Source organism: Carlito syrichta, unplaced genomic scaffold, assembly GCF_000164805.1.
Source record: "Carlito syrichta isolate Samal-C Ts95f unplaced genomic scaffold, Tarsius_syrichta-2.0.1 Scaffold72250, whole genome shotgun sequence".
Taxonomy (NCBI): Eukaryota; Metazoa; Chordata; class Mammalia; order Primates; family Tarsiidae; genus Carlito; species Carlito syrichta.
In genome coordinates, this window is record NW_007016346.1 from 204,160 (window position 1) to 230,413 (window position 26,254).

At 46.6% G+C, this 26,254-nt stretch overlaps 1 protein-coding gene across 1 annotated transcript in view; it reads right to left on the minus strand.

Moving 5' to 3' along the window:
• DOCK1 (dedicator of cytokinesis 1) overlaps positions 1 to 26,254 on the minus strand; it is a 362,706-nt gene that overhangs the window by 18,440 nt on the left and 318,012 nt on the right. The window contains exons 16-24 of the mRNA XM_008052893.2: positions 26,131 to 26,220; positions 25,122 to 25,226; positions 20,891 to 21,032; positions 20,692 to 20,770; positions 18,855 to 18,939; positions 15,725 to 15,811; positions 12,732 to 12,908; positions 11,480 to 11,563; positions 5,816 to 5,953 (exon numbers count right to left, since the gene is read on the minus strand). Of these exons, the coding sequence (XP_008051084.1) occupies positions 5,816 to 5,953; positions 11,480 to 11,563; positions 12,732 to 12,908; positions 15,725 to 15,811; positions 18,855 to 18,939; positions 20,692 to 20,770; positions 20,891 to 21,032; positions 25,122 to 25,226; positions 26,131 to 26,220 (987 nt within the window). The remainder of the gene's footprint in view (positions 1 to 5,815; positions 5,954 to 11,479; positions 11,564 to 12,731; positions 12,909 to 15,724; positions 15,812 to 18,854; positions 18,940 to 20,691; positions 20,771 to 20,890; positions 21,033 to 25,121; positions 25,227 to 26,130; positions 26,221 to 26,254) is intronic.

A 26,254-nucleotide genomic window follows, 5' to 3' on the forward strand; every position in this document is an offset into this window, starting at 1 on the left:
AAAAAAAGGAAAGAAAAGCAGCATGTTGCCAACATCTAGTTAGCTAGAAAATCTCTGTGTACCTGTACCAGAGCCAGATGTTGGCACATCTGGGACTCCAGCTGCTGCATAAGCATTTTCTTTGAACCCGAGGATGTGGAAATCAAGTTCCTGTAGGTCACTTCCTCTCTGTGTGGCTTCACCCTTTCACACTCCTAACATTTCCCCATGCTGGCATCTCATTCAGCCAATCCAATAAAGACGACCTGCTCCGGACCCTGGTCCCAGCTCTCAGAGGTGAGAAGCAGTTAATGATAGATTGTGTAACACTACTTACACATCTGAAAAACTGGCCTCTTTCTTAAATATGGGATCCCGTATAAAATACTATTCGATGTGTACCCTATCTCTTTAACGCTTAAAAAGTTCACAGTTGCAGAAGGGCAGGAGTTGGCAAACTTTTTCTGTAAAGGACCATATCATAAACATTTTAGGCTTGCAGGCCATATGTTCTCTGCGGAAACTATTCCACTCTGCCACGAAAGCACAAAAGCAGCCACGGACAATATAGCGATGAATAAGCACAGCTCTGTGCCAATAAAACTTTATTTACAAAAACAGGTGGTGAGCTGCAGTTTGCTGATCACTGGTTCAAAGCGATATGCTACTGGAATTTGCCAGCATAGAGGGTCTGGTCCGCCTTGGACTCGCACCAACAATGGGGCCACTGGATAGCTCGATGGAGGTATCCATTGCAATTAATCAGTCTTTACGAGGAAACTAAAGGGAAAAGGTTACTTGTAGATTATCTCAAACTGTGAAAATATTTCCGCTACAAAACCCAGAGGCTCAAAGTCTACATTATAACCTTTTCTCAGCTTTACCGAAGCACAGAGGGCAACCCTCTGAAGTGTTTCTCCTGCATAGTCTCTTTCTTGGCCATCTTTGTGTCTTTGAAATTCCTGAAGATCCCAAGGAAGAGTCCTGTTTGCTACCCTGGGTCCACCCTGACCGCCTCATCTGCCACCCCCAGCACCATCCACCCACCCACCTCAGCCGTTGCATCTTCTCTCTGGCATCTCTGACCCTCTTTACATCTTAAATGAGACATGTTGGCATCCGCTGTCTTTCGAAATTCACACTATCCCTTGCCGTTTCTTCCACAGCAGCAGTTTTTGCAGACAGGCCCAGAGTGGGGACAGAGCTTGGTGGAAGCCAGGTGATCATCTTTCTGAACACCCATCTACTCTACCATCCAGGAGGGACTCTCATCCAGCCTCTCTGCTGGAACTGCCTCTGTCTCGACTTTTGGCCACAGGTAGAAGGAAGAAAAGAAGCAAGTCAGCAACCTCCTTCTCAGGTGATCTCTATAGCTTGCAAGATGCCACCTTTCTATCCCACCATCTACCAGGCAGGTGGAGAAGCAGCATCCATGGAAATGAAACTGCGCATACAGTGAGAAGAAACTTGCAAAGTTTGGGCTGGCCCATTCTTTTTTTTTTTTTTTTAGTTGGAGTCTCACTCTGTCGCCCAGACTGGAGTGCAGTGGCCACTCCCGGCCACCGCAGCCTCGACCTGCTGGGCTCTGGCGATCCTTCCGCCTCAGCCTTCCGAGTAGCTGGAATTACAGGCATGCGCTCCCACGCCCGGCTGATTTTTTGATTTATTGTAGAGATGAGGTCTCGCTGCCCAGGCGGGTCTCGAACCTGCGGGCTCAGGCAATCCACTCACCTCAGTCTCCCAAAGGTGCGGGACTACAGGCTGAGCCACCGAGCCCGGCTAGGGCTGGCCCACTCTTAAGAGCATCCAGCCTGTCACTTTCCGTATCTCTGTGATGAAATGATCTTCACAGCAGCCATGAGGACTTGGGTGTGAGTGAACAGGTGCACAGAGCGGGGTCAGTCAGGGACCAGGAGATGGAGACACTCAACACGGACAACCAGTCTGCAGCTCCAGGGAAGGCCCAGAAAGCAGTCCTGGGCCTCCGACCTCCTACCACCAAGGGCTGGTGAAGACCCTCAGGTGGTGATCTGGAGCTGGGGTTGGGATGTGTGAGTATAGACTGCCATAGGTAAAGGAAGGAAGAGGGCTCTGGCCACGGAGGAATAGATGCTGTTATCAGGGTCCCACTCGGCAGGGCACACACTGAGGGCTCAATTCCTTCTTGATTGAGCACAGCCTCTAGAAATCCAGCTTCCATTTTTTTATCTGATGCAATTAAAAGTCTCACCCAGCACTGACAAGTGTGACCTCAGGGCAGACAGTGGGAGGGAACTGATTTCTCCTGATCCCAACAGCAAGGACAAGAATTGGAGGTGTTGGAACTAGGCTAGTATTTTCGCTCTGGCACCAACACTATGACCTTGCGTAAAATCTGGAGCCCCAGTGAGCCTCAGCTTCCTACTGAGCATGCAGAGAATGATCATTCCCATCTTGAAGGCTGGTGTAAAATGATGAAGTGGACTTGAGCAGAGAGAGGGCGGAACCAGGAAAGGTTTCCTGCTCTTCACCAGACATGAAAGAAGAGGTGGGTGAAGATTTGGGGGGAAACATACAAATCACTTTCATTCGCTTGAAGGCAAACACACACGCCTCCTACGTGCCGTGAGCCAGCGGATGCTTGGGGGCTATTGAGAAAGCAGCAGGTGCTTGTGAGCTCTTTCCTGGGGCTCCCAGGGTCTATACACTTCATCCCAGAGTCAGGAGAAGCTGGGCTGCAGAGCTGTCACCCAGGGACTGTGGCTCCCTAGAGGCCCAGGACTGGTGAGAAAAAACCAAAGTGAAGCAGGCCAGACGGGCCTATGCATTAAGAAGTCAGAGGGTGTCCAAATCGTCTCTTTCTGTGGCTTAGGCTGGCTCAGAAAAATTGACAAAATGTCCTTTCTATGGGTTTTTTTTATTTTTGAATCTATCTTTTTCGAACAGGATGATACAATATAGCTTTTCAAAGTATTCTGAGACGCTTGCAAGTTTCCAAAGTAGAATGACAGGGGATCCACCTGTCCTTTTTGCTCACTCCAAGGAAGCAGGGGACAGAGCCCGTGTTTGAGGTCACAGGATGAAGGACTCCGGAAGGCAGCTCCCGGGGACACAGCATCCGAGGTTGGGAAGTGCACCCTTCATTCTGTTTCTGGTTGGCACCCCCGATATTAGCCCCTCTACTCCCTCGCTGGAATGCCCTGGCTGCCCCTACAGAGAAGGGTGGAAAGTTTGGAGGAGACGTCGCAGCCTTGTGATGTGGTGGGAAGTGCTCATCTCCGGCCAAGCATGTCTGTAGCTGGTGATGGTTGTCCCTGAGTGAAAAGATATCCCGCCGTGCACCCAACACCCAAGCCTTCTTGCCCTTGCTGTCTCCCCTGTGCCCAGCAGCAAGCATGCACAGAAATAACAGATCACAGCAAAGAAAGGGCCTGAACGAAGTTCCATGAGCCAGACAGCTTTCCCTAATTTTGAAATATACATCCGATGACTGATCAACAGAGGAAGCTTTTCGCTTAGGAAGAAAATGTTAAGATTTCACAAGTGTTTGCTTCTTAGAAAGAATCAAAACTGGTGTGGAATGCTGAAAGAGATAAACTGTGACACACTGAAACACTTCTCACTGCTCACTCGGATTGCGATGAGTTGTGAGCTCTGAAACTATGAGGCGCTCCTCAAGGATTCTGACTCACGCAAAGGGTCCTCCAGCTTGGCTCGGAAGGAGAGTGCCCTGATTTCCAAGCCTGTTCACCTGTAGCAGCTCCTGCTGGGCTGTCAGACCCAGGGCCCCGTCTGCTGAGCTTTCAGACCAGTCGTGCGATGTGGGCTTTGTCAGACCCAGGACTCCCTCATCTGATGGACACCAGGCCCCGGGCTTGGAGGGCCCAAGGCTCAGCTACGCCAGCAGAGGTGAGGAGACGAGGAGAGCAGTGTGGTGGACTGCTCTCAGGGAGATCCCGGGTCTCCTATGCATTTCTTCCCACGTGGGGAAGAGAAGGAGAAGCTCTGTGGTGTAAAATACAGAGTAAGGGCTAAAAGCGCAGACGCTGGAGGTAGAGTGATAGGGCTCAAACCCCCAGTCTGTACCTTGCTAGCATGTGACCTGGAGCTAGTTAATCTCCCTGGGACTCCATTTCCTTATCTATAAAATGGAAATGGCTGCAGTGCCGGCTACAGTGAGTGTTAGGCGGGTTAAGCAAATGAATATCTGTAAACAACATTTGGGCAGGTCCCTGGCACCCAGTCAGTGTTAAATTAGAGTTTGCTAAATATGAGATAATATGGAAAGAAAAGAGAATTCCACAGAAAGAGCAGCTGAGAACTTTAGGAACGTGCGGACAGATGGTCCCTGGCCACAGAGGAAACCAAAATGACATCCCTGGTCTTCAAGGAGTGGAAAGCACCCTAGGTTATAAGAGGTGGAATGACTTTCCAAGCTCACCTTCCTTTTGCAGCCAGTTGGAGATCTGTGCACCAATGCCAGTAGGCAAGGAACTGGAGTAGATGAGAAGAGGGCTCACTGTCTCTCTGTGATGCATTACCCCTCATACCTGAACAACAGGGAATGGGGGTCCTATTTGTGTCTGATGTCTCCAGAGTTCAGACAGACAGAGTAGGTCCCAGCAAAGCTCCAGAGACTGTAAAAATGAAAGTGTCACTCTGAACCTTACAGGAGGCAGCGATATGACTTGAGTCTAGCCTTGCCCCAGGAGTGCTAAGGCATAGCTCATGGAGGACAGTCTCAAGCCTGCTGTAAGACTTCAACGTCAAGACATGTTGCATCATTAAAAAACTTTCAAGCTTTGGGCGGGCTCGGTGGCTCGGCCTGTAATCCCAGTACTTTGGGAGGCCGAGGCAAGTGGATTGCCTGAGTCCGCGGGTTTGAGACCCACCTGGGAAACTTGGCGAGACCTCATCTCTACAATGAATAAAAAATTAGCCAGGTGTGGTAGCGCGCGCCTGTAGTTCAGGCTACTTGGAAGGCTGAGGCGGAAGGATCACTGGAGCCCAGCAGGGCGAGGCTGCGGTGGCCGGGAGCGTGCCACTGCACTCCAGTCTGGGTGACAGAGTGAGACTCCAACTCAAAAAACAAAACAAAGCAAAACAAACTTACAAGCTGCTCTTTATCCCAGACTGCTCAGACAACTTCCATAGACTCATTGAAAAAGCCCAGTTCTGCATTTTATTACGAGCAGATCCTTCTACCCCAGCCTGGCATCCCTAGTTCTTGGAGGCTGGGTGCGTTTCCATCTCCTCCCCTGTGATTTCTCTTCTGCCTAAGACATGCTTGTGTATGTACTGGCCTCTGGCCATTTACATTCCTGTCTCCCAGCGAAGGAAGTCCTTTCTCCTTCCTATCTCCTCCCCTGACCATATCTGACCTATCCCCTTGTTCTAGATCAACTACCACTTCCCCCAACAGATGAGTCTTCTAACAATTTCAAGCCTTGAGAAAGCTATCAGTCCTCCCTCATGGCCACGATTCTTAGACTTCAACCTTGGATGTTGTTGCCCTGTGTTGTTGCCAAGTGTTGTTGCCCTGTGGCTTACTGACCTCCTTGTGTGTGGTGAATGCTCTGTCAACCAGCTGAGTCGCATGGGTCTCTGTGAGATATCTCTACTGTGTTCACAGCAGATGAGGGAGTGTCTGGTGATCAAGAAAACTCATGAATGTTTATTTACTCTGACATTTCCACTTGTTGAAAGGAGGGTGCTGGCCTGGCCAAGGAGGTGAGCTCCCTTAAACCCCACTTTCTAAGCAGGTATGGTGTGCACATATGAGCCTCTCTGATCTGTGAGCCCGTCACGGCTGAACAGTGGAATACACAGAGGAGCCTATTCTATGACAATCACTTACCATGATTCGGACACCATACTGCTTTTCCACTTTTTCTTTCAGCTGTTTGAAACAAGCTTCCATCCTCTCATGAAACGGCCTCAGTGCTTCCGTGACTTTGTCTCCATGAATTCTGATCCCCTCGGCCAAAAATGGAATCTGAAAAACAGAGAGGTTGTTGTTCCTTAGTTCTTAGATAATGGTCTAGGGAGAGCCACGCACACCAGAGGAAAGCGGAACGGTGCAAAACGCATCTGCTTTTGTTTCCACATTAAATTGGCTGACTGAATTCATCAGCAGGCATATTACCCCCCAAAGACACAAACGTTTAAATGAGAATCATTTGTGTTCTCAGTTGGCTATGTCCAGTGGAGAGCCACTCAATTAATTCCCCAGAATAGACTTATCTGTGCTTTTCACTTGAGTTTGGGAAGAGCTGAACTTTAAATGTGTTTAGATACAACTTGTTCTATTAGCGAAGGGTCATGTCAGAGTGCACATATTTTTTAGCTAAGAGTATTGCCTCTACAGGCAATGGAGAACTCTATTCCAAAACTTAATTATATGTGATCTATAGTCCCGAAGAATATTCTTATTTGGAAAGGAACACCAAATTTATTCTTCCTTAAGACTAAAAATAATCACTTCTCTGCCGACACTGCTGTCACAAAATATCCATGCCAACACTTCACTTCCGAGCGTGGAGATGTAGCTGACCTTTAAAAGCGTCGTAAGAGAGACATTTCATTCTCCCAGCTATAGAAACCCACCAGAGTCGCTGCTGTTTTGGGGTTGGGTGGAAGAAAAGGCTCCCTTTCTGTCCCCGGTCTCTGCTTCCCCCCAGGGTTTGGGCTGAGAGTTAGACATTTTCCATGCAATCAAGTTAAGAGGCTTCCTCTTAATAATTTATAATTAAATCAAAATACTGATTAAAAACAGATTTTCCTAATAGGACAGAACACCAATCTAAATGAGCAGATTTATTAGTAAGAAGGATAATAAGTACACAATTGAATTTCATGTGAGCCAATTCAAGAAATCTTATCAAGATGAATCAACGCCATCAAATGGATTTGGTTGCCATTTATAGCACGCAGCTGTTGCCTCTCAGTAAGTACTCTAGGAAAGAAGGGAATAACAAGTGCTCCCCTGTATTCATAGCCCCCTCCCCAAGCCTGCTCTCAGGCTGCATTGACACAAAAGTTTGTTTTGCTGACAGCTGAGCCAAAGATCCAGGGCACATACCAGTTTATCCCTTTCTGGCCAGTTATGGCCAACGGGAAAACGTGCAGGTGAGATTTCAAAATACACGGGACATTTTCATATTCCATGTGAATGACTCACGCAGACAGCAGCTCTCTGGGCTAGCTACAATTTGCTCAGGGCCATCAGCAGAAAGTACTCACTGTCATGCTTCTGCTTCCTGAGTTCTGCCTTGTGGGATGACAAAGCCAAGCTGGGACAACTCTTTTTGGTCGGATGGTAAATGTGTCCATCTCTGAGTATGTGGGGGGGTGCTGTCTCACGGTGAAAAAAAGCACAGCACCCTAGATACTAAAAGCTTTTTGGATTTAGGAGGAGCCTTTCTCAAAGGTGCAAAATGCAATCTAATCATTTCTCTGAGTTTTTTGTTGGTGTGATAAAACTCTTAATTGGTCAGATCCTTTACATTGAAAAAGCTACTTGCTGGATAAGAGTTAAAGCCTTTGGCTCAGGTCATTGGAACTGCTGGAACTATAATCTGGTAGGTGAAACTTACAAGGTGTGAGAATTCATCACTCTCAACAGTCTCTGACATTGATTGGAAACAGCCAGAGCCTTCAAATAAGAAGGAACTGGCCCCTGTTCTATGCCTATCTGGGACTGAACCGCAGCTGTGATTCTAAATGAAAGAAAATAAAACGGATGTCTTGTGTGAACACATTCCAACGTACAGGTACATAATATTCAAATAGGAACCATCCACCTAGGTCTCTGGAGATCCTTTAGTTCGGTGGGGTCTAACCTGGCTGAGCATTAGAATCTCTCGGGCAGATTCCTGAACCCCACCTCCAGTACCCTGATCTGCTGTGGGTGGGTCCCAGGAATCTGCTTTCCTAAAGAGTTTCTCAGAGCCCCGAGAGGAAAAGAGGACTTTCCCCAAGTCACACTTCTAGTTGATGAAAGTGAGCCTCCAGCCGGCTCTAAAAACACACCCTCCTGATGGGTGATGTTTGAAGTTTGCTCCTGTCTGTCCCAGGCACAGATTCGTGCCCTGCAAGCAGCACAGAACATTGGAAATCCCGTTCAGTGCTCCAGGAGCACCACCCCTGGCTACAATGGTCACGCTTGTCATCAGCTGGGGATGATGAGTGAGTTCGGCTTTCATCTTTGAACATTTCAAAAGAGAAATATATGCACATCACAGCAGTTTAATGTGAGACTGTACGGATTCATCTTTGGACACTCGGCAGGGATGCCCAACAATGACAGCTGTGTTTGGGAAAAGATGGAGCTGTGCCTTTGAGGAAGTGACTCATGACCCGGTGTCAGCTGCAAACCTAAAAGAGGCTCCACACGGCCCATACCCCGACCACAGCCTCCCTCCTGGTGTGGAGCAGAGCAGCCTGTCCTCTGTTTCAGAGATAGCCGGCAGAGCTGAGGAGCTTCCTGGGACTTATTAACCAGTCTTCACAAATGATTTGAGGCATTGGCAATGTGCGTATTGTACATCGGTGACGGAAACTCTGCAAATGAGTCCTGGGACTCCCAGCAGGAAAACTTCACCTGGCTCCGATAGAGTTTCCAGGAAAAAAAAAAACAACAAAAAACAAATGAACTAATAAACAAAAAGAGAACAAAGCATTCTGATAACCCTAAACGTCTTTGTAATGAACTCAAGTATATTAAGATGTGAGTTTTCAAAACATTTGCCAATGAAAACAAAATCACAGGTAATGTTTTGAATATGCATTTTCCCCTCATTCTTTGATTTAATGAAGCTACGAGAAAACAGATTCTTCCTTTCAACTTTCCTGTGACCTCCTTTAAAATGCATCCTTTAATATAGTTATTAGGGATGATGATATAGTGCTGACATAAAGTTGCTCTCTGGGGAACAAATTATTTTCCTCTGTAGGACTTGAAACTCTTAAAATCCAATTTGCTGTAAAAGCTTACAGGAAAAAAAAAATCAATAGAACTTTTGCAGACCAAACTAGTTTTTGTATAGCAATGGTTTTATAGCCTTCAGAGGAATTTTGAATTTTGTACCCTTTAGTTTCTACAACATCGAAAATGGGGTCATTCAAGACTGTAAACCTAGTCCCACTTTTTTAGTAAGGGAGGAAGACTTCCTACATGAGGCTTACTTTCCAGTCAAAGCAACCATCGTTGGCTACCCATGTCCCTTCAGCCATCTCTGAGGGTTTTTTCATCACAAGCAATTCCAAGGCAAACATTTAAAATGCAGACAAGTTGGTGACAAAGCCTAATTTCTTTCTGTTTAATATAACTTGTTAAAGAAATATATAAAACCTCACACCCATTAGAAGGGCTACTATTTTTAAAAAACAAACAAAATAACAAGTCTTAGAGGGTGCAAAAAATTGAAATCATGCGTTACAGCGGGTGAGAATGTGAAATGGTGCAGCCGTCGTAGAAGAGTTGGCAGTCCCTCAGAAAATTAAACACAGAATACCATATGATCCAGCGATTCTAGTTTGGGAGATGTGCCCAAAAGTAATGAAAGCGGATATTTGTTCTTAAACAGATACTTGTACACCCATGTTCTAGCAGCATTATTCACATTAGCCAAAAGCGTAAATGATCCAAATCTTCATCAACAGACAAATGGAAGAAAGAAATGTGGTCTATCCCTACAATGAAATATGATTCAGCCTTAAGAAGGAATGACGTTCTGGCCTATGCGATCACATGGATGAACCTTGAAGACATGACGCTAAGGGAAAGAAGCCAGACGCCAAAGGACAAATACTGCATGATTCTGCTCATGTGAGGTATCTCGAGTAGACAAATTCATAGAGACAGAATGTAGAACCTGATTACCGGGGGCTGGTTGTGGGGGGGGAAAGGGTAGAGTCCCTGTTCAATGGGCACAGAATTTCAGTTTTGCAAGATGCAAGCGCTCTGGAGGTGGATGGTGGTGATGGTTGCAATGACAATGTGAATTTGTTGAATGCCACTGAACTATACACTTGAAAAATGGTTAAAAGCATACATTTTGCCGGGCTCGGTGGCTCAGCCTGTAATCCCACGCCTTGGGAGGCTGAGGTGAGTGGATTGCCTGAGCCCATGGGGTCGAGACCCACCTGGGCAACTTGGCGAGACCTCATCTCCACAATAAATCAAAAAATCAGCCGGGCGTGGTAGCATGCACCTGTAGTTCCAGCTACGTGGAGGCTGAGGCGGAAGGATCGCCGGAGCCCAGCAGGTCGAGGCGGCGGTGGCCGGGAGCGGCCACTGCACTTCAGTGTGGGTGACAGAGTGAGACTCCAACTCAAAAAAAAAAAAAAGGGTAAATTTTATGCTATGTATATTGTATAACAATTGCATATAATATATACATATATTGTGAACATGTATAAGTACTTAGAATTATACAATTCCAGTCCATCCTATACATCTAAACACAAGTTAGGAGGATTTGTAACTTGGTTTATAACGAAAGCTCAGCCTTTGTTCCACCCTAAGAGGTTTCACTGGCAATGAGTTGATAGACGTGAAGCCACTAGAATGAGGCCCCATGGGGATGGCCAAAACAAAGATGCCCACGGAGATGTCTCCTTAGAGGAACAGCCTTGCCCTGGGCCCGATGAGCACAGATAAGCCCTGCAGGGTCTCTGGACCCCCACTGGGAGCTTGGGACCCCTAGCTCAGCAAAGAAACCTGAGCTACAACCCCCAGTCCAAGCACAAACAGAACCCCGCCCCCACCTCCCCTAGCTCTCTTTATTCGGTGAGAAAATCTCAGGGACAGCCCCTTCCTCACTTCTCACATGAGAAAGGGAGGCCTAAAAAAGTGAGTTGTCCGAAGTAGCAGCAAATGAAGGCCGATCTCCCGTGAGAACCGAGTCTCGACATTTCTTATACGCCACGCTCAGGAAGGGTCCGAGAAGTTCAGATATATACTTTCCAGAGAGGCCCACCCTTGTAAGAAGATGAACCTCTAAGAAAGACTTCGAAGGCCCCCAGAGCGTGAGCAGAAAAATGAAATAATATGCAGAATTACAGCTCGGAAATCATCAATGAGGATACCTCACCGCCCCCAAGCCTGCACAGAGTCCAAGGAGAGGGTGCCCCAGCTTCCAACCTTTATATTTCACAAGGACTGCATAGGCTGCTCAAGGCTTCATGGCTCTGAGCTTGCCTCGATAGTCTATCAATGAAGACAGAAATATTTTCCAGCAGTCAGTATAACTGACCAAAGGGAGGAAAGAGACCCTGACTGTTTGCAAGAGAGAATCTTCTGGGTGTTCAAATTCACATCTGCAGTGCAGGAGCTGAGTTAATCATGGCAGCGGGAAGTGGGTTCACCCAGGGACAGCCCTAGTCACATGCATCGTGACTGCTGTCCAGAGGCCTCCAAGTCGGCCTGGCACGTAGGCTCAGGGGCCCAGCTGGATCTGGGCCTGGCCCCAGCATTTCTTCCCCTCTACCCATGCCGGACTGCCATTAGACACCTTACCTGCCAGGCAATCAGGTCCTTGAGCTTCTCAATCTTTTCATGAGCCTCCGGATGCTCCTGCAGGTAGCGTTCTGTAAAGAAGGCCTGGCAGAGACAGGGAGAGCCACTCAGTCCACCTGCTTATCCAACGCAGATGTGTGCACACTTACTGGGGATAGAGTCCTGCATCACATAGACCCATGCGGAACTCACTCCAGACCCTGGAGTTGCACCTTCCCCAGCACCCAGAACAAAATATCTGGTAAGGTCAGACACAATGGAGCTAACAATCCGCCAAGAGAGGCAACCATAGCAGCACTGTCAGTTCCTGGAGTCCAGAGTAGTAAGGGCTGACAAGGATTGCTGGGTCCTCCTGGGTGGCAGTGAGTATGAACCCCCCAGCTGTTCACATGCCCAAGACCCCACCCCGCAGCTGCATCTGTGCCTGCGCAGGTCTGACCTATACCCGAAGATACAGAATTAAGAATGTGCCACCTCTTTGTCCAAGGACAGTTAACCATCCCCTGGCAGCCTGTTCTCTGGCAATGCCCCTTCTGTCTCAGTTTTTACTTTGTCTAGATCAGAGGTCAGCAAGTTTTTTCTGAGAAGGGCCAGAGGGTAAACATTTTAAGTTTTGTGGACCATACGGGTCTCTGTCACAACTACCCAATGGTTTAACTATTCAACTCTGCTGTACAGTATTAGGAAAGCGGCCTCAGGCAACAAGTAAATGCACAGGTATGGTCTTGTACCAACAGAATTGCATTTACAGAAACGAGCACAGGCTGCCCTGTGCAGATCCCTGTGCCCCTCACTTCTGCCCATTCCCCGTGTCTTTCGACTTCTTCCCATTCCTACTGAGTAGGATCTGGGGAGACCAGCTGGCCAGGACCCTCCGCTCTAAACATGCTACCTTCCTAGTCTAAGGATTCTGATGCTTTTGTCTTTCTCTAAATTGCGTCTTTTGGCCTTTAAAATCTCGGGGATCTTGAAAGCCACTTAAAGCCCACTGAACACTGAAAAACCCAAGCTGGGTGGGTCAGTGGAAGCTTCCTGGCCGTCTGGGGATACCCAGGGGAGTTGTGTCAGGGGTCAGGCCCTGACTGTCCTGCAGCCTGCAGGGGCTGCCCCTGGGGCTCCTGCCTGTCCTTGGCTGGGTCGCGGCTGAGACTGCCCAGCAAGAGTGGGGTCATTTTGGGGCTTTGGGGACAGCGTTTGGAATTTTTAGCCGTCCCAGGCCAGGGCTTCAAGAGAAAGCTGGCGCGCCCCGTACCTTTTCGTAGTTTGCAAAGCCCCCCATGACGGCGGGGTCCACAATGCCATTCAGCAGCATGGAGAGCGGGTTGATGGGGAGGCTGGGGTCGTCCAGGTGCTGCTGCACCATGCTGTTGATCTTGTCATTTGTCAGCTGCATGGTCTCGATGGCATTCTCCAGAGGGCTGATCTCCACCTGCAAGGAGGGCGGAGAGCAGTCCAACCTCAGCCAGGCGGCCACATCCAAGGCTGCGGTCCTCAGGGCCTCACCAGAGGAGCAGGCCTTTGAGGCAGGGCAGGCTTCCTGCACCTCCTTGCACCTTTTTTCCCCACAGAATACTTGGGCAAGATCACTTATGGCCCAACGAAGAGCAACCGGGTATTTCACTATCATTGTTTGTTTCCACAGATGGAGGCCTCACTCAGTCATTCTGAAGGAACAAGGCAAGGTCGCTGGGCTCTGGGAGCGGGTGCACATGTGTGTGTGTGCACATGCATGTGTGTGCACATGTGGACAGCCCAGGAAAACACACAGCTCTGAGTGGTGCTTGACACCGCCTGTCTGCTTCAGAAGCGAGGTTTTTCAATCATGTTTTTGTTCTCTGCTTGTTTGACAGAGTACGAGGATTGCAGGGAATTTTGAAGAATCTAGAAAGAGGTCTCAGCCACTTTAGGAAGCCAGCTGTACCCGTCTAGTCAGGGGGGGACCCCGCAATGGCTCCACATACCTCTGTGTGAAGGAAGGGAAAAGGCTGCTTGTGGGCACTTCCAACCCACCTCATGGGCCTCAGTTGCAAAGCTGCCACTGATTGGCAAGGCATTCAGAGCAGGATGCAGGGGACCGAGGACCTGACCTTCTCAGCTTCCCTTGCACGCTTCTCTAGGACCTCCATTCTTCTCTGAGGGTCCATGGGTCCTGGCCAGGCCTCAGCCCAGCACCCTCTGGCTCAACTCTCCCTGTAGGCCTCGCTCTAGCAGACCCAACTGCCTCTTCCCACTAGGCCGTGGGGATCATGTCCAGGGGTGACTGCAACAAGAATTTTGATCTTCCCAAAGGTGTGATAAGCCCCTCCCATTCCCAGAAACTTTCTTGCTGCAGCTGTTGGAAGATTGTCTGGGAGGTGGGGTGGGTCAGAGCAGAGGTGAGCAGAGAATGAACAACTCTATAAAATGCCAAACCCTAGATTGCCACTCCTCAGCGGCTATGGAGGATCTTGGCTTGCCCACGTGGCCACCTGTGCCCTGACAGGGGCAGTCATAGAGAAGCCATAAAGCACAGAACACGGCCGACCACGTGTGCACTGTCAAGCGAGCCCCTTGCTTCATGTGCCCCCCCCAGCAACACATGTCCTAGGAACGCTGTCCTGACCCCACACCTTGTTTTGTCAGGTCCTAGAATGCCTCACCCCAGACATACGGCTTCACCAAAAAACACACCAGGGCAGTATTCCAAATGGACTCACTGCGAAGCTCCCTGTCCTGGTCTCATCTGCCTCAAGAAAAAATCATTTCCTGTGATCAAACAGGGTTAGGGGCTGCCCCCACAGATATCCCATGGGGGTCAGTCCTAGGAGGCACAAACTTGGACCACAGGGGGTTTGATAGCAGGATTTCAGTCCTGCCGCTCTGGGATGACTCGCTTCCCAGCCCTCTTAGCCTGCTAAAAATGGCTAAAGCAGCCCGAGCAGGCGCTGCATGCTCACAAAAGGTCAGGGCACCCCTCTCCACCTCTGAGTGATTAAGCTCCTGCGCCCCGGCAGCCTGCTGGCTCACAGAATCCCTGATTACAAAGGGCTTACGGGAAGAGGCTCATTATGAGGATTAGTGCCTGTTTATGTGAAGGGCCTGCCCTTCTGTCATCTCTGCACGTACAGCGTGTCACCAGCTCCAAAGGCACCCAGCGAAGGGGCTGCCTTTTCACCATCTGACACACAACTCCCGACAGCCTTCCATCTGTCAGGCACTGCCTGGGTGCTGTGGGCACAGAACGGAAGCGCCCAGAGCAGAAAGTGGAAAGTGTCCCCAGGAGGGGTGGGTGAAGGGGTAAGGAGCTCTGAGCAGGAGGCGGTGGCTCCGACGGAGGGTGGCCTTTCAGAGTGAGGAGGTCTGGCAGACCACAAGCTTCATGAAATGGCCCAGAGCTTGGGCTGACGTGGGTAAAGGGGGAGAGTGGACACGTGGCTGGGAAGGGAGATTCCGGCTAAGTTCTGGAGCCAAATAAGCAGGTGTTTCTTGGAAACTAAATGACAAGCACCACCTCTCTGGGTGAGATCCTACCAGGCAAAAAACAGAAGGAATTGAGACACAGGAACAAAAACTTACATATTTCCATCGGATCTTTTTATACCGCCAATTACCTTGGCCCTGACGTTTTGATATAGTCCATACATCTGCTGACCGACTCTGCCTCATGTAAATGAAACTGTCCAGCAGTTCACTGTAAATGTGAGTTTCATGTAAATGAAACTATCCCACAGCAAGGTAAAGTTTGGCTTTGCTGAGAGACGGAAATCATTTACTCCTTTGAAAAGTGCTAGGGAGGAGGTATCCTCTGAGGCTATTTTTACTTGAAATGAGCAAGGACTATTAATTATGTTGTTTGTCACGTAAATGGTAATAAGACCATCAGGGAAGAAAGATCTTTTAAAAAGTTTATGTAAATTAGAACTTGTCTTAAACTTTTCATTTAGTTAACGGAAATAACTGTCAAAACAGCACAGCTATGACTGAATTTAAATATTTTTGTAAGAAGAAATGAAAGCGTAGTTCTGGTTTCCTTATAAGTTAGAGTTGGTGGTGATTACACAGCATTTCCTCAAAAACATTGGTGGGTGAGGGGACATCAGGGCTTGGCGGAACAAGCGGGGTGATGACAGGAGCTTTGGGGTCTGCCATGTGCATAACAGCTCCAGTGACCACAGGGCACATGGGGGGGGCAAAGAAGGTATGTCAGACTGCATCAGGGAAGGATGTGGGCAATTGCTCCAGGGAGTGGGGGTGGCGTGTTCTTACCATGAAAACAGATTTGACCTCAAACCATCTTAAAATTCCGGGTAGTTTATACGCAGTTGTATATATGGTTCTCTCAATCCACATATTCTGCAAAGGGAACACATGACACTTGTTAGGAGAAGGATGTCAACAGGTGAACAGCTCTGTCTTAATGGGGATTTACAACTCTATGGAGTCAAGTCCTCCAGGACAGGCTTCTGTCTGTGCAGGGCAGGTGTGCGCTGAGACAGCACCGGACACAACAAAGGGTCGACCCCCTTATTGCAGAGCCACACTGTCCACCTCTTGGGTATTTGATAGCCAAACTATAACAGGTGGGCAGGGCAAGATGTAATATGCCTCAAAATGAGAGGAGTCTCCTCTTGAGCAAACAGATTTTTGAAAAGGTTCCAAATGGCTTTTACGTTAACCTTACTCAGTGCTCACAGGAAACTCAAAGGTGCAAATGCATCTTTGGAAGAGTGAGTCTCATAAAAGTGACCTGTTACATTCTAATAAACTCAGTATTTTAAGCTTTAAAAAATTTTAATAAAACTAACATATGTTTACAGGAGAACATACTGATATGGAAATAGAAAAAAAACCACTCACTGCCCTAAGATGATAAACATTTTATTACTAGTATCTATTGTCCTATACTTCCTACCATTAAAAAGCATGAATATGCATATTTTGAATAAAAACATCATTTTACAATCTGTATTCTTTGTAAAATAGTATATAACATATTGCAGGAAACTGTTTCAAGGCAATGAATATCATTCTATCCCTCTTTACAGGCTAAACAGAACGCCACTGCAGAAGTAAACCAGAAATCCTTTATCCCTCCTCTTCCTTTGGAATGTTTAGCTGGTTATTCTAAACCTTTCTATCCACTGTAAGCCCACTCATCTGTCAATAACCAACTAGATAAAAATAGATAGGATAATGGAACATCAACAGACGCCTCAGATGCCTCCTGAAAACTGGCCTGGATCTTGGGAAGCCTTTATCCCACACCTCTTAGAATCCAGAGGGAGAAAGCGAAGAGCCTGGCTGAGACCTCGGGACATAGGCAAGACATCCAGTCTCCCAGGCTCCTTTTGGCCCTATGGGAACGGTTTCCTGAAACCCTCACTTGTAGAGATGGGTGCAGGTTCAGAATTATCTATAGACCGGATCTCCAATGCTTTGTCTCATGTATCAACACACTCGGGGAGGGACTTCCAGGTTCCATCTTGGGCTGTATGGCCAGCTCCCACCAACTGGGGTCCCATCTCTCTCTCTGTGCCAGTTGGTCCTTGCTTCTCAGAGCTCTGCCCCTTGCCAGGTATGTAGGTGTTGAGCCACCACGGCCAGCTCTTGGCCTGGCGGACAGTTTCCTCAGTCCCCCTCCCCTTGGAGCCAGGCTCCCTGCAGAAGAGGCCAGAGCCTGGATTCCCAATCCTGCAAAAATCCCGGTGCTTATCTAGAAGCCCAAGGCTTTGTCAAGTCTGTGAAGTACCAAATCCTGTGGCTTCTGAACATTTCGTCCAAGTGTGCGGACCTAAACAGGGCCATTAGGGGATTTTAGGGCCATTTAGAAGAAGCATAGCCTCTGAGGCTTAGCACAGCTCAACATGTCAGGAGTCTCAGTTATTCTTAGCCCTGCACCCGACTGCCTGCCGACCCTTTGGCTGTTTTCTTGACTTCCTTGTGTCTAATTCTTTATAGTCTAAGAATATACTACTTGCCAGATGGGAGAGGTGTGAAGAAAATTCAAGGACTGCTTCTACATCTCAAATTGAGAGACTCTTTATAAATAATCGCATTATTACTTGTAATGACCGTAACAGATACAGATGTCCCAGAATGCCATTGCCCTTAGTGAGGGTATTCAAGTTGGATATGCCTAGGTATGTTCTCCCTCACTGTTCCAGAAAATATTGTGGGAACCAGTTACCAAGTAGCTCCAGAGTGCTGGTGTGTACCAAGAAATAGGGTCTTGGTCTTAAAACAATCAGCCTGTTAGAACTGCAGAATACTGCAGAATTCACCAACCCCAGGTTCCTCCACCCTCCTCAGTGACATACAAGAAATCTGGCCTTGGAGCTGGCAGGGACTTCTCCCCGTCTCAAGGGCTGTGACAAGAGACTCAAAGCTACTCGAGGCAACTCTGCTGGAAGTGCTCCAGGCTTCACTTTGGGTCAGGGGCAGGGTGTTCATTCACCCTTGACCTTTGACCTTTGCACCCCAGATGCCTCCAGACCGCACAAAGGAAGAAGCCATTCTCAGCAGTGCTTGCCCTTAAAGCGAATGCTTCCTTGCAGTATAGGCCTAGACGGCGATTTCTGGTTTTCCAGACAAGATGGAGAGACATTAGCCATATTTAAAACTATTGTTTATTTGATGCCTTTTAAAAAGGGAATCCACTGAACCAGCTTGTAATAATTTTTAAAAGGCCGTATGGATCTGCAGGAATATTAGCATGACCCTAACGCTGTGGCTTATAATAACATGAGGTCGATATTTAGCAATGCCTGGAAACTTTTTGATTGGTTGTTGCAACTGGGGAGGTGGTATTGGTACCTAGTGGGTCAGGGATGTTGATCACATCCTACCATGCACAGGACGGCCTGTGGCACAGAGAATAACCTGGTCCCAACATCAGTAGTGCCGGGTAAACCATGCTGTGGTGTGCTGTTAAGCTCAGATGCAGGGCATTGGATGGTGAATGGGTGTCCAGACCCAGCTCATCTCCTAACTGTTCAGACACCTACAGAAAGCCACGTCAACACCGGACACTTTGGTACCTCCATGTGTCTCTTTGTAACTAGAGATACCGACACCTGCTCTAGTTCCTGGGATTCATGGGAAGTTCCACTGGAATATACGTAGGAGGGAAAGACATGTGTTACCAGCACAAAACACCAGGATTTCCCCAGCACATTACCTTACTATGTATCTTAATGACTTTAGTCATATCGTTTCTGAAATGTCAATCGTGTCTAAATCTGTAGGGGTCACGGATTGGGGTTTCTGCACGTAATATACAAGGAAAGATTCGACTCTGCTTGTGATAGCCTTTGAGGCCACACTTCTCCACGGGCAGTTTTGTTGTTAGTGAAATAAGGGTTCTTAGCTTTTTGTGGGTGGTTGCTTTTTATTTTACCGCAAATTCATTGTCTGGGTTTTTCTCTCCCTTCCGGATTGGCCGAGAATATTCAAATCGCTGGACCTCGTTCACCCTGTAAAAACTGTACAGAGATAGACAAATCGTTAAACATTTAACCCAGCAAACAGTCAATTTGCTTTTAGACACGGGGTCTGGCCTCAGAATATGTCATCGCATCTTATAAAAGATCCCAACCTTGATCTGAAGCCTTGGCTTCCCCTCCCAGCCAGCATCAGAAGGGAGATGTCGGCAGGTGGAAAAATTAACTTGAGATTTTGCCTCCTGCCTGTCCCTGCCAACCCTCAAGAGATGCTAGTAAGAGTGAAATGAGCAAAAATAGAGGGAAGGTGAAGTGAAGGAGAGAGAAAAAAAAAGGCCTTTGTATTCCATGAATGCGTTTATTGCCTTTAAAAAGGTTTACATACTTTAGTTTCAGATCTACAAAATGCAGATTTCGCAACCACCCAAAAGAGACACACTTGGAGCACAAAGAGCCTGGCTCTCTCCCCTGGGTAGAAGCGGGCTTTACACATATAACGAGGGCAAGTGTGGAGAGATTTATTTTCCCCCTTGCACTAAAATGCAAACAGGCTCTCCCACATCAAAAGGAACTACTGTATCTGAGTGTGCTCTTTGGTTCGCTATTTGCTTAATGCCTCTGGAAAAAAACAATGCTGTGAACCTTAAAATGTATGCTTTGTGAAAGCAATCATTTGTAAATAAACAGCATCCTAGTTTATTTCCCATCATCGCTGATGAAAGGTCAAACAAATGATGCAAGTTTAAAGAAACCACCAAACTTCAGGATGCAAAATAAGCAGATCCCGAGAAACAGGAGGGCATCCAAGAGGTTAATATTTTCACCAGAACATGGATCAAACAGGAAAGACAATTCTTAACATCAAAGAAACATCTGCTAAAGCAGGTATTACGACACCATTGCTATGTCAGAAGCAATTCGATTGAGAGGCATGAAATCTCACTCAAAAGTTGGAGAGTTGACTCATGAGGTTTAAAAGCCGCCTCAGAATCCCGTATTATGTAATTGCTGAGATCTGGGGCCGAAAGGTTCTTCTCTGGCACGTCACCAAACAAACGTCCCAAATCCTTTTCCTGCCTTATAAAATGCAAATGCTAATGCTGCATCCACACATATAGACTCAGATGTGCTGCTGGGCTCATGCATTGTTGAAAGCCCAACAGATGATTCTACCCCATAGGGTAGGTTTGTAAGGAGACCAGAGTGCCTTCTGTTCCTTCCACCTGAGTTTTCACTGTCTGCTAACCGTGGGGCGGGAATTAGCCTTTGTACCCTCCCAGCACATAACATAGATGAACTACTTCTTCCTTCACTTTGTTTGATGCTGAAAATAATTACCTTCCCTTGCGCTTCGAAGAGGACAGGAAGAACACCTGGAAAGCAAATCCAAGGCTAAAATCCATCCTATGAAAGGTGGAATTGACTGGGCGCATTGGCTCAAGCCTGTCATCCCAGCATTTTGGGAGGACAAGGTGAGGGGACTGCCTGAGCCCATGGGTTTGAGAACAGCCTCTCATCTCTACCATAAATCAAAAAAATTAGCCAGTCATGGTAGCATGTGCCTGTAGTTCCAGCTACTTGGAAGGCTGAGGGGGAAGGATCAACTGAGCCCAGCAGGTCGATGCTGGGGTGGCCGTGAACATGCCACTACACTCCAGCCTGGGCGACGGAGTGAGACTCCAACTCCAAATAAGTAAATAAATAAATCAAAATAAAAGGTGGAATTATTAGCAAGAGATCTGGATACAGCCTCTTACTACCCTCCCGTTAGATAACAAAAACGGAAAATATTACCTTACAATCTGCTCCGACACTGGCCTGTGAAATTTAGGGGGCAAATCAAGTTTGGGCTTCACTGTGAAGCACTGAATGTCTGAGGTGAGGGAGGTTAAGGTTCAATGAGGTAGCATGGACCTTGACCATGAGAGAAGGCCCCCCAAGTACACCCAACCGCACGAATGAATGGCATCGCCGTAGCTGTCTTGAAGGATACACTGTCCGGGAGAGTTTTTAATATCGTCGCCTGGCGGAGATGTTGTCTTCATTTTCTCAGCATTTGGAAACTGAGTCAGTAGCCGAGCTTCAAAATCTTCGCGGCGCTCATACTCTTTCCCTCGGTAAATGAAAACTTTTCCCTGGAAAACAATGACATTCATTAAATAACACCACAGAGACAAGGTCAAGAAGAGTTCGCATGCCCATGCCCTGGTCTTCAAAATATGGTCTTGGCGGCTTCTTAAAAAATGTCACTCGGTTTAAGAACAAGTCACTTCTTTTTGTAATTTGTAATTGTGTCGGTCTTAATCAAGAACCCACAGACACAAGGCATGTAAGTTAATACTGCTTGAGAAGCACGGAATTCTACATTACTAAAATCTGTGAGATACGTTTTAGTCTTGACAGTAACGACTGATTAAAGAACGATAAAAAACCAAGTGAGAAATAGGAACCTCATGCTAGAGAGGGCATGAGATGGTTAGAGAAAGGGATAAGGTAGCCAGGGTGGGTGGATAACGGTGTCTGTATTTTTGTCACTGGAGATGGATGGATAGCTGGACTTCCCCTGCTGCATTCAAAGTAATTGTGCAAATTACTATCATCAACACACGACAAGAGTCCACTGGGGTGTGTGTGTGGGGGGGTTAGGGATAGCTAGGCTAGGTAGCTTGGATCGGGGAGAAGGGTTACGTTGAGGCGTGTTCTCCTTTCCACAAGGCTGTTTTGTTGCAGTCATTTCTGTCTGGATGTGACACGGTCACTCCGTAAACATATTTGGAAGGAAAGTTCTTCCTGCAAGATGTAACAGGCCTCTGTCTTCAACAAATATGTTCTGAGTGTCAACTGTTTCATAAGATGCCAATGGGTAGACAGCGTGACACTCCTGTTGGTTTTGGAAACCCTCCACTGTGCCCCATCTTAGGGTTGTCTCAACCTATGTGAAAACCGCAACAAGGAGAAGACAGCGTGAGCAGAAGCCATAGGGCATACTACGTAGAAGTCTGGGGGCAATGCTTTTCATGATGGGGACTTGTTGCATCTGTTGCTTCGATCAGGAGAGGCTGGGTAAGAGTCTCTAGACTGGCTGTTCCCCTAGTCAAGTGCAGCCCTGACTTGTCCGTAGGAATTCCTGGACAGATGCCAGAGAGGAGAACACAGAGAGAGAGCACACCATGTTTTGCTGAGTAATTATATATCTGTCTCCTAGAGATTCAGATTAAAGTCAAATGAAAATTTATCTAATTAATAGGTTTTCACAAAGATAAAGAGAGACCTTATGGCATGCAATCAATTTATCTCCACTACGGTCTGAGTGTTTGTGTCTCCTCAAAATTCAAATGTTGAAACCTCATCACTAGGGTGACGGTATTAGATGGTGGGGCCTTGGGAAGGCGATTAGGTCACAAGGAGCCTACCCCTGTGAATAGGATTAGGGCCCTTAAAAAAGGGAGAACACATAGAAGGTGTCATCTATGAAAAACAGGTCCTCACTAGACACTGAACCTACTGGTGCCTTAATCTTGGCATTCCCAGGCTCCAGAACTGTGAGCAATAGATTTCTGTTGTTTGCAAATTACCCAGTCTAAGATATTTTGTTATATAGCCTAAACGGACTAAGAAAATCCCTTCCCTAGTCCCTGCATATTCTGAGTTCTTATAAATCACCAACGAAGGAACAGTTTAAGAACTGACTATACATTTTTTCACTTTGTGCTAAGTTATGTCTTAAAGTACCATCATGGAAGAAAAATGTTCTATTTCTCTTAAAAAATATCAAGCAGAAACCAAAGTAATATATAGTCTTAATTAGAAATATAAATACACAGTTTGGGCATCTTATAAAGCTATATAAAGCCGCACACTTCAGAAATTCAGTAAGATTTCATGTATAACTATGAAACTAGCATGCATTTTTTATGCTTTGCATTAGAAGATATAATAGAAATGTATATAAAGGTTTTAATAGAAAAATACCAGTGAGTTATGGATAAAAACACTAATAGCATTTTCTATAAACATCAGTTGCCTTGCATGCTGATGTGGTCCCTTCAAACATGAAAACAAGGGGGAAATGTACATATAGTCAAAGATATTTATTCTTTGTAAGAATTATAAATATCAATATGAATGCCAAAAAAGAAAAAGAGATCAATTTTTAGAGAAAAACAAAGCAGAGGGATAGCAAGTCAGTTCTCAGAGGCTGCTCTCCTAGCATGGCATTAAGCACCCAAACATTCCGCCACTTTTCGGTAACTGCTAATGTCATTGTCAGATTGACCCCTGCCAGGTGATCTGTGAAGCGTAATAAATGTATTGCTACAGCCCCACAGAATTACTCAGGTGTGGCGGGAAAGTCAGTTCAATATTAATCAAGCCTGTTAAACTCTATTTTACTTTGCATTTTGTCCTTTTGACGGACCCAGTGCTGTCCCTGGAGCCCACAGTGTGTGAGGGGTCCCAGCACAGCCTGGCGTGTATTGGTTTGGGGACTGTCAGTCTCCCCCCAGCACTCCACTCACATATTCACAGCAGGCTGCTGCTTTGCTCTGGATGCCTGGATAATTACCCTGCACAGACCTGAAGTTGGTGGCTATATGCCACAGACAGATCTCTGTCCCCAGGGGCTGGCCACACACACACTATCTGACACCTCAGCATTGCAGGGGGCTGCCGTGATTGAGGGTTGGTCTCTCTCCTTTTCTTAGAGACACACACAGTTTGCGACACACACACACAGATACATACGCTACTTATAGCCTTTTTGCCACAGTAAGAGATTTCAACTCCAAGCTCATTCCATCCTTCAGTTTTATTTACTTTTTTGTAATTTAGAATGGAGCTAATTTCAAATTTCTCCCTAAGTGAGAGCTTATCACCAAATATGCTTTATTCATTCTTGGGAAAGGAAGACTTTCTCAGTCTTCAGCAGGACTCTGAGGAGTGGTCAACCAACCTCACCTTCTGGAGCAGGCCAGAACTGTGGGGCACTCCTAGAAAGAGTTATATGTCCTCCCCATCAGGAAGGCTTGCAACCTACGGGTGCTAGGATGAGATGTCTCACACTCTCAGTGACTCCACGAAACTGGGGAAAAATGGGGACCAATGGAGCACACCTTTGGGACCAGGAACATCTCCTAACTGTTTTAACTGCCCCAGACAGCTGTGCTCAAGGCATGGAGCCTCTGCTTTCCTAAACCTAGAGTAATCCCAGGCTGAGAGAAAACCACATGTTGAAAAAAAAACTATCATAAGAAATGTCAGGAAATCATGACCTATTGGTCAACGGCATCCAAGAACATGTTTTTGAAAAACCTTAAACAAGTCTTTGATAGGCCGGGCTGCATTATTTACACAATTCTTCCTCTGGCCTCATGTGAATACCGAGAAACAGGGCATATGGTAAGAGATCATGGTTTACTGCTTTGATCATGTGTCCAACAGCACATGCCCGTCTCAGAGATAGAGCATGATTTGGAGTTTCTAGTATGGTGGCCATAGAGACCCACTTCCAATTTCCCATATAATTAAAAATATGCATGTTCATAGCAGCACACTGGGTAGGAACAACCCAAATGTTCATCAACAGATAAACGGATAGAAAAAGTGTGGCCTGTCCATACAATGAACTACCATTCAGCCCTAAAAAGGCTGACACATGCTACGACATGGATAAACCCAGAAGATACGATGCTAAGTGAAATAAGCCAGACACAAAAGGACAAATACTACATGACTCTGCTTATAGGAGGTACCTAGTCAGATTTTTGGAGACACAAAGTAGAATGATGAGCTGCCAGGGGCTGGGGGGAGAGAGAATGAGGAATTCGTGTTTAATGGGTACAGAGTTTCACTTTTGCAAGATAAAAGAAACAAAAAACTTCTGGAGGTGGACAGTGGTGATGGTTGCACAACGCTGTGAACGTGCTTAATGTGACTGAACTATACACCTAAAAATGGTTAAGACAGTAAATCTTATGTTTCTCTCCCCACAATTAAAGCAATGCACATAAATCTCAGAAGGGGAGTCCTTCTTGGGAAAAATCAGACAGAAAGGTTACTTGCAACCAAAGAAAACATCAGAGAGGGCTCCGGCACCCTGGGCTAGCTATGAGAGAATGGACAGACTTTGTCACACAATGCAAAGTCCCAATTCTGCTTCAGGACGAGAAGGGGCCTCTCTGCTGAGGGAGCAGTCTTGACCCAGATTAAGCAAAATTCAAGTTTACCCGGAGGAACGTGGGGAGTCCTTGTCCATAGTAGCCAACAGCAAAATAGTCAGGCTTGGGTCTTATCACTTTGACGATGTTTTCGTAAAATTGAGCCTGTTTTTTCTGGAGGAAAGAAAGATATGCATTTCAGGTTAAGTAGAATATCTGAATATTTGTTCCTCTGCATTCTCCTAGTGGGCTCTTCAAGCTTTGGCAAGGTTCTCAGGGTGAGAGTGGGAGGCAGGGGGAGTAGAGTCCTGAGGTTTGCACTTGAATTGAATCTTGCCCTATTGTTTTGACTTTATTTTTCACTCCATCATTCAGTGAGAAATCTGAGCAAGCCCAATTCTGCAACCATTTGTGACCTTAAGTGGGTGTTTTCAATGACTAAAGAGGTGCCACAGAAATGGGCTTGCTTCTGATGAAATGTCTGGCCCTTGGTATTTTTTAAATGGTATGGATCAGAGACTGGGACACATTAGAGAAGAATTTAAAAGGACAGAATTGTTCTGTTATAAATCCATGACAAATACGGTAACATCATTAAGGCGATCTGCTGAATCCAAAAAATGACACTTGAGGAGACAGTAATTAAAAATTTACAGAGGCAAATTTTTTTTGGTAAGGGGGAATGCCTGGAGCGTCTATGGCACAAGAAAGGTCTGGTTATTACCTGTCCCTCCCCCTCTGGTAGCAGGGGTCAGTTTTCAATGAGTGGAGACTCTCAGAGACTCTTGGGCTGTCAAGACCACTATATACAAGGTCAACAGCTGTTTTAGATGCAATTCACTCATAGAAGTCTTAAAGTTTGGTTATAAGGGTTGACTTGGGAACAAAAAGTGAATATTTATGGGCCAGAATCAACCAGCAAATAAGCTAAAACCATCTTCCAGGACAAAACAAAGGAACCTGGGCAAGACCACAGAATGCCTGAGGTGGATCCCAACACTGAAATGGAAAAAGAGATTCCTGAAAAACAAGCTGAGGTTGCCTGTGTTCATTTAAATGAAAGGAAATTGAGGCCTACCAGCAATTCGCTGAGTTGCTCATAATCAAACATTTCGTTTTCATACTGCTCAGCTAGCTCCTTGCCCAAGGCAATGGCTTCCTCCCACATCTGTGAATTAAAATAAGAGAAAGAGAAACCCAAA